General features: G+C 32.4%; 1 protein-coding gene across 1 annotated transcript; it reads left to right on the forward strand.

The window, feature by feature from the left end:
* Positions 1-1,480: 1,480 nt before the first annotated feature.
* On the forward strand, positions 1,481-3,308 carry MOT2 (sulfate transmembrane transporter). The gene has a single exon (XM_016320504.3). It carries the CDS (start codon positions 1,657-1,659, stop codon positions 3,100-3,102), a length of 1,446 nt encoding a protein of 481 aa, XP_016175990.1. The 5' UTR covers positions 1,481-1,656; the 3' UTR covers positions 3,103-3,308.
* The last annotated feature ends 5,501 nt before the right edge of the window (positions 3,309-8,809 follow it).

An 8,809-nucleotide genomic window follows, 5' to 3' on the forward strand; every position in this document is an offset into this window, starting at 1 on the left:
ATAAAATATATTTTTTATAGTTATGTTTAATAGAAATATTTTTATAAATATATTTTTTAAATGTGTTTCTTTATATATATTTAAAATATAATAATTAATTATTATTAATAATAAATCCATAATTATCCAAATGCTTTGGTGCTCAAAACAGAGTGTTTTTTACGCAACAAAATCCGGAATGCTTCCGTGGAACTAAAGAGAACTAGGCAGAATCTTTTATAAAACCTTCAATTATTAAAATGGAATCAGAACATACAAAGTCTTCGATTCATTTGTTTCGGTAACCATCATTTATGTGCCACGTATAAATCCAAGACACACAGAAAATCTATTAGGAAACCACCAGTAAGCTAATCAAGGTAACAGTTGGGCAAATTAATAAATAAATAAAAGTAATAGAATTGTGAAAATTACAGGATTTTTTTCAGTATCTATTTAAGCGGAAAAAAAAATGGATCTCATATTGTGAATTTTTTTTTACCATATTTAATATATTGAAAACTTGAATTAAAAAACAATGAAAGATCGAGTTTGAAATAATAAAATCTCAAATAATAATAATAATAATAATAATAAACACCACGATTAGAATCTAATTATGTAGCCTTAGATGTTTATATCGTGCACGCATTGAAAGTTGAAATGAAAAAAAAAAAACTATTTTAATAAAGAAATCTTGAAGTGCATGAGCATCATCACATTATAACATCGTCATCGTCAACATTCTTAGTAATGGACTTATAGAGATTTGCGCATTTAATCTTACATTAGTTTTCAATTTTAAATTACAAATAATATAATTATATAATTTGAACTTGCTTGTTGCTTCCCTCAGAAAGCACCCGTAAGTTGCAATAAAATTATACATTTTATATTAGTTTTTTATTTTTTTTAGTTTTTCATGGTATTCCCAAATGCAACAGGTTAAGGACTAATTCATCGCGAATCTGAGCTCCATTTAAAGGTCTACTGCTGGCCAATGAGTTGCTGATACATTTTATATTAGTTAATTCACATGTAAGCACTTGTAGTTGTTAATTCATGGGTTGTAATAAAAGTTATTTATTTCTAATAAAAGTTATAACTACATAAAAAAAATCAACGCAAAGCTATTTATTTCTAATAAAAGTTATAACTACTCTTCCATTCTTATTCACACAAAAGTCTTTATTAAAAGAATTGTTTTCACAATGTAATCAATGTAATACTATATAAAGAATTCTAGATAATTAATATTTGGAGAATTTTTTTTTAATTTATCAAAAATTTTAAAAATATTTTTAGATTTTATTTTATTTTAATTTTGTTTTAAAAATTTTTTATTTATAACAAATATATTCTTAAAAGCTAAATATATTTTTCAAAGACAAAATTAAAACAAGATAAAATTTAAAAATATTTTAAAAGTTTTTAACAAAATAAAAAAAATGCTCTATCCTTAATAATTATAAAAAAACGGAGAGAAATATATATAAAAGTCTCTTTTTAGTTTCTATTTTAGAGATAAAATAAGTGTACGGAGAAATTCAATACAGTTGGCAATATGATAACCTGATATTCATAGTTCCATACACAGTCAACATTAAACTCCATACAAAAATATCATCATAAATTAAATTCATGTAACTAACCACACCTCACACACACCCACACACAATGGCACACTCCATCCATGAAGAAACTGAAACCACCGCCGCCACCCCACTCCTCCGCCGCAATTGGCGGTGGTTCCAAGTCCCCTCCACCATCAAGCTCAAAACAAGCCTCTCCTCAGAGCTCTCCGGCGCCGTCGGAGATCTCGGAACCTACATCCCCATCGTACTAGCACTCTCACTAGTCAACAGTCTTGACCTCACCACCACCCTCGTCTTCACCGCTCTCTACAACATCGCCACTGGCCTCCTCTTCGGCCTCCCTATGCCCGTCCAGCCTATGAAGTCCATCGCCGCCGTCGCCATCTCCGAATCCCCTCCTCTCTCCATCCCTCAGATCTCCGCCGCCGGACTCTCCGTCGCCGCCGTCCTCCTCTTCCTCGGCGCCACCGGCCTCATGTCCTTCCTCTACCGCTACCTCCCTCTACCCGTCGTTCGCGGCGTCCAGCTCTCCCAAGGACTCTCCTTCGCCATGTCCGCCATCAAGTACATCCGCTACCAGCAGGACCTCGCCACGCAAACTTCGGGCGCAGCGAGGTCCTGGCTTGCCCTCGACGGCCTTCTGATCGCCCTCGCCGCCACCTTGTTTTTAATTCTAACAACAGGTGCCGGCGTGGACGACCATCGCGCCGCCGAGAACACGCAAAGAGAAGAGTCGGACGAAACCGACTCTCTCAATAAAACATCGGAATCAAGAATCCATAGGAGAATCAGATTCCTATCAAACATTCCCTCCGCTTTGTTAGTATTCTTGTTTGGCCTTGTTATTTGTTTCATTTCTGACCCTTCAATCTTCGGCGATCTGAAATTCGGACCGTCGAAGATCGCCTTGATCAAGATCACGTGGGATGATCTCAAGATTGGATTCTTTCGGGCAGCAATCCCGCAAATTCCGTTATCCGTTTTGAATTCCGTTATTGCGGTTTGTAAGCTGTCTGGGGATTTGTTCCCTGGAAAGGGAGAAGCTTCGGTTATGAAAGTTTCGGTTAGTGTTGGTTTGATGAACTTTGTTGGGTGTTGGTTCGGAGCCATGCCATGTTGCCACGGAGCTGGTGGTTTGGCTGGGCAATACAGGTTCGGAGGTAGGAGTGGAGCTTCGGTGGTTTTTCTGGGGTTGGCAAAATTGATTCTTGCTTTGGTTTTTGGGAACTCGTTTGGGAGAATCTTGGGACAGTTTCCCATTGGGATTCTTGGGGTTTTGTTGCTTTTTGCTGGGATTGAATTGGCTATGGCTTCTAGAGATATGAACAGTAAAGAAGAGTCTTTTGTTATGTTTGTTTGTGCTGCGGTTTCTCTTACTGGGAATAGTGCTGCTTTAGGGTTCATTGTTGGGATTGTGCTTTATTTGTTACTTAAATTCAGGGAACTTGATTGTGGTGCTTGTTTTGGGTTTAGTACTAGTACTACTAGGAAGGTTAAGGATGAGGAAGCTAGTTTAATTGGTAATTAACAACATGATTAAGATTAAGAGAAGGTGATGGTGATGTGAAGATGTGATCAATAAATTTGTGATCTTGTGGGAAATTCTCACTTGGGTATGTGAGAATCTATGTGCCTTTTTTTCTCATCACCTTCTCATAGAAAGTGTGAATTTATGTTGTTGGAATGTTTGTGTTGTAATATAAATTGTATTTATAAGTAATGGCGTTATCTGCATTTAAGTGTGTTTTTGGGAAATTAATTAGTAACATGTTAAGGTCTAAGTTTGGAGAAAATAATGTTGTTCTTGTAAAAGAATAAGTTAAAACAAGAAAAATAATAAAATTTGGGTGCCTGTGCAGTGGGGAACATAATTCATACTTTCATAGTATTATTATGGGATCTAAGAAAATAAGGGTATGAATAGAAAACATGAAACATGATTGCTCATTTTTAAGGAACCAGACATTTTTCCTCTGTTTGAGACGAACCACAATCATTTGTTACTTTTGTGCCTTTTTCTAATGAAGAAATATTAATTTATTGAATGCTCAAATCAAGTTAAATAAAAGAAGGTGGGTAATGGACATTGGACAATGGGGTCAGAGGGTTCTTCTTCTTCTGTTCTGCCCAAGTTGTCATTTGGCATTTGCCATTGCCAATAGATTCATTCTACTTTATACCATCATATGACAATTTCTATTTGACAAAATCACAATGACATAACAATGAAGCAAACATGAAAAATGTCCCATAAAAATATAAAAAGAAAACCCTGCATTTGCCGCTACTGATTTTGTTATTTAGAGAAACAAGGCAGATAATTTTCTGAAAAGTTTTTACCATGGACTTGTATATAAAAAAAAAAATACTAAATAAAGTCTTTAAAAAAAATTTCATAAGTTTCTAATAGAACGATGAATTGTGTTTTATATTTCAATATTTGAAGTACCTATAAGATTTCAATTCTTTATAACTTGCTTTGATCTTCTTTTCTAAAAAGACTCATAAAATTCATCGTATATTGTATACATAAATTCTATTTAAAAATAACTTTTAATCTTTTACGGGTGAATACCTCACCCGACCTTTGACAATTATCTCGAAAGAACAACGAGGTCCTTAAAAAAAAAACATCCAATCCGGTCCTTGATTTTTTTTTTTTGACTGATTAGCCCTTGTGCCAAAAAAAAATAATATCGACTTTTTTGACACAGGAGCCTCGTTGTCCTTTCGAGGTAATTGTCATGGGCCGGGTTTTTTTTTTTTTGCCAAGAGCCTCGTCTTTCGAAGTAATTGTCAGGGGCTGTTTTGGATTTTTCTCATCTTTTATTGATTGAAATGTAAAAAAAAAAAGTTTCTCAAAACCCTAGCGCAGCTCCTCTCTCTCTCTCTCTCCCGTTGAGATAAACCGCAAAACTCTTTTGAGGGCCGCTGCCGCCACCTCAATCTAGGCTGGCTGTGGTGGCCCTCCTATGCTCCAGTTTCCTTTAATCTTTTTTCTCTTCCACCTCTTTATCGTCTTCTCTCTTATCTCTTTGCTTCATGTTTCTTGGTTTGTTTATATTTTTCTACTTTTCTTTTAGAGATTTAGATTTGAGATCCAGATCTAGATCTAAAATAACCTTCCTTCGGACCTGAACTTAGCTTGTGTTCCTGATTTTATAATCCATTTGTGGTTTTTTCTCCTTGTTTGTGGTGGCGATTTGGTTGCCTTTATGGTTGCTAATGGTGTTCTGATGATACATATCTTTTCAGATCTTGAAGAAAAACTCTATGAAGAAATAGTTTTGTTTATAGGAAAACTTTCAGAATAAAAAAATATTCAGATTCGAGAAGAAGATGTATCTTATTAACTTGCAGCACATGTGTGTAGATTTAGAAACAAAAGAGATTCTATTTGGTATCTGTTTCTTCTTATTAAGATTTTTAGTAATCGAATGTTGGGCTTGTTATAAGATTTTAGTTCAATACATGGGATATCTATCTTCTTGTTATCTATGTAGAACTGATATTTCTTTGATATTTGTAGGTGTCGATTGGCTTTTTTATGATTGAAAAACGTTTTTTCCTATAAAAAAAATTCTATTTAAAAATATATCGTTAATTAATAGATTTCTACATAAATAAGACAGAATTAGAAATTTAACACTTATTTAAATAAACGAATAAGTTGACACATTATTATTTAAGCATCTATTCCAATAAAAATGTCAAAAATATTTTTCCATAAAAATATTTATGTAGCTACACTTTTAAAGTATGATTTATAGGAGAAAGTAATGGTTTAAAGAGAATAGCAATATTTTTAGATAAAAATAACACTTTTATAACATAGTAAAATCAAATCTTACAATTTATCATCTAATGATAAAAAAGAAGTATCTTCATAAGAAGACAATTATAAAATTTTCATTCGAATATTCACTATACTTTTTTTTTTGTATTTTATTGTATCACTTTACAAGTCAAAGACTAATACATCTTAAATTAAAACTCAGTATAAGAATTGAGCTAACAAATAGACGAATTCAAATTAGTTTTTATTATTTAATACTTTGTTCACAAATACTTATTATTATTTTTTTTTGGACTTGACCTACCTGATCCACACAACCAGAACCTAACCCGACCCGCATAACCCACCTAGATCCCAAATCTCCGCCTACCCGCATCCTGAGGACCAGAAAAAAAGAATTACAATTGTCCCCACCATATGTGATTTGTTTGATTTTTCTTGGACAGATGTACCCATATGTGTTTTTTATTTTTTTGTTCTATTTTGTTTGGGTCCTGTGTTGTAATTATATTATAGATAGGTTCTATCTGCAACTAAAAAACAAAAATATCTATCGTTATTAAAAAAATAAAGTAGATTGGGCCTTTCGGGTTGTATTACTTTACTTTTCCAACATCGACACAAGGTTGTGTCACTGTGTTCTCTACTTCTCTTCAATTTTTCTTTTTTTTTCTTTTTTTTTTAACAAGAGAGCTCAACACAATAAAGTGGAGCGACAACCAAATCGAAACTACAATATGAACAAGTAGAAAACGACTTTTTTAATGTCATCTCCAGCATAGCCATCAACAACAAAAATGATCTAAACTACTCCATTCTCTAACACTGTTTAAAGATTTCTGGAATACCTCATCTGCACTCCCTTTCTTATTATTAAAAATTCGACTGTTCCTTTCTAGCCAGGTATTCCAAATCACCGAAAAGAAGTAAATAAGCCACTTGTTGCGCTCTATCTTTCTGTTAGCCACACCTGTCCAACTCTCAAAGTGTTCTTTTAGAGAGCCCGGAATAATCCACGATCTCCTAAATTCAAGTAGCCATGACACCACACCTGCCAAGTAAACTTGCAACCTAGAAACAAATGATGAATATGTTCAATCTTTATTACACAAAACTCACATGTTACCACCTTGACTAATAATTCCCAGTCTAAGCAGCCTTTATTTAGTATTCACTCTTCCTATCAGTGTAAACCAAATAAATAGCTCAACTCGTGGCTGCACTAAACCTTTTCATAGGGTTCTTGTGAAACTGTAGCTGGTTATGTCCTCCGGGAGCGATTCTGACTGTACCTGCACAAAGGAGTTAGTTGAAAATATACCTTCTTTGTCAAACTTCCAAAAAATTCTGTCTTGCTTATCATATGCCAGCTTAACAGGTCTTAGCATCTTATGCAATTGAGCCAGTAAATCGAGCTCTCATTAGTATAAATCTTGCCTCCACTAGAAATTTCATATCCATCCTAACCTATCCCAAAACCCACAATTCCCTGTAACTGATTCTTTTTTGTTTGAAATGGAGAAGAGCCCCGAAAAACTCATATTTAACGGACCACCTTGTAGCCAGATATCCTCCCAGAATCGAATTCGTCTTCCGTCTCCCATCTCCATAGACAACCCCACAATCATCTTATCCTTTATTGCACTATCCTTAAACTGCAGCTGACAAATATCTTTCCACAGATGCTTTTTAGTAGGTAATATTTGAGTAGATAATATTACACTGGGGTTTAAATCATAGTAAGAGCATACCACCTTCTTTTTTCTTGTTTTGATTATTTTTATTAGGGTTTAAGCTAACCATATTAATAAGTATATTCTGTTGGATTATTTTGAGGTAGCCATCAAATTTAACCCATATTAAACCAACCGAAGATCATATGAAATTACGAATGAAGATGACATAAAATTGCACCCCCAGAAGCTAAATAATATTACATTATTGCGGTTACCAAAAAAATGAAAAATATAATGCACTTGCAACATTTTCATGAAATAAAGAGTTTTGCTAATGATGTTTTAGAATTACATGATACGATTTTTTTTAATAATATTTTTCCAATGTATTGAATTTATTAAATCATAAGTTTATATATGTTATAAAATTTTTTCATAATTTTTTAAACTTTAACAAATATTCTAACTTCCTGAAATATTCATTAACAAAATCTAAAATAAATAAAGGAAAATGTTCGCATCAAGCCTAATGTAAACCATATAAGAGTAAAAAAAAAAAAAAAATCATATAACAAGATTTAAATTTAAATGTAATAATAATAATAATAATAATAATAATAATAATAATAATAATAATAATAATAATAATAATAATCCTCTATGAATAAAGCAAAACGAGTGATAAGATGTACATCCTTCATTCTCGAAGCTATAAGTAGTGACATACAAACAACCCTCCAAGCAATCAAGCATCAACAATTATTAATTATATTAGTGTTGACATCAACAATGATATGTGTTGTAGTTTGTATATTTTCTAGGGACTATATATCTAAAAATTAAAATACATGAATGGAAAAAAAAAGTAGACTCGTTAATTAAGTTTTGTTATTTTGCATTCTGTAATTACTGCAACAATAATTGAATAGCTCTATATAAAATAGGTATGTAATTATAAATATTATATAACTTAAATTATGGATGCTAAGTTAAATAAAAGAATTTTAAGTTATTATCTATTTAGCATTACTATATTTTAAAGATCAACAAACTCTTCTTTACTTAAATAATGTATAATTAAACTTTAATGAAAACAATAATATAAGATGGTGCAATGCTTTGATTAAAGTCCGAAGAGAGCTTTTATGATATAAAATGGAGTTCTCACCTAACTTGCTTGTGAAGTTAAGATGATTGTGTGTTTCATCACCCATAACAACCATTTTCACAAAAATAAGCAAAGCTCCTTCCATCCCATTGCAAAGGACCACTTCAACATTAATAATATATTAGCAAAGGAAATTAAAAGACTTTTGTAGTATTCACTTATGTTGTGGTTTTTCATGGTATTTCCAACCCAGAAGGTCAATGATTAATCCGTCAGGTCAATGACTAATCCGTTGCAAATTAGAGTTTTATTTAAAGATTTGTTGTTCGCTAATGTATTGTTGTTGACCAATGAATTGCTGCATGCATAAACAGAATTCAAACCCTGATATTTACTTAAGCGGACTAATAAGTTAACTACTACACCAATCCAAATTAGTTAGTAGTATTCACTTATGTTGAACATTGCAAAGGACCACTTCAACATTGTTGTATGTGAATGAATATTTATTTTATTTTATGTTAAATATTTATTTCATCATTTTTAACGCAACCTAAACACAATTTATGTGTGAGCAAATTAAATATCCCTATTCTTAATAGAAAATTAATTAGTTGGTTTAGAAGGTGATTCCAAAGATCTAAAATTTTAAACT

Source organism: Arachis ipaensis, chromosome B9 (genome assembly GCF_059453495.1).
Source record: "Arachis ipaensis isolate K30076 ecotype BB chromosome B9, ASM5945349v1, whole genome shotgun sequence".
Classification (NCBI taxonomy): domain Eukaryota; kingdom Viridiplantae; phylum Streptophyta; class Magnoliopsida; order Fabales; family Fabaceae; genus Arachis; species Arachis ipaensis.

Bases quoted from the DNA above. Each gene is read 5' to 3' on its own strand.
- MOT2 (XM_016320504.3), top strand. From the start codon at position 1,657: ATGGCACACTCCATCCATGAAGAAACTGAAACCACCGCCGCCACCCCA.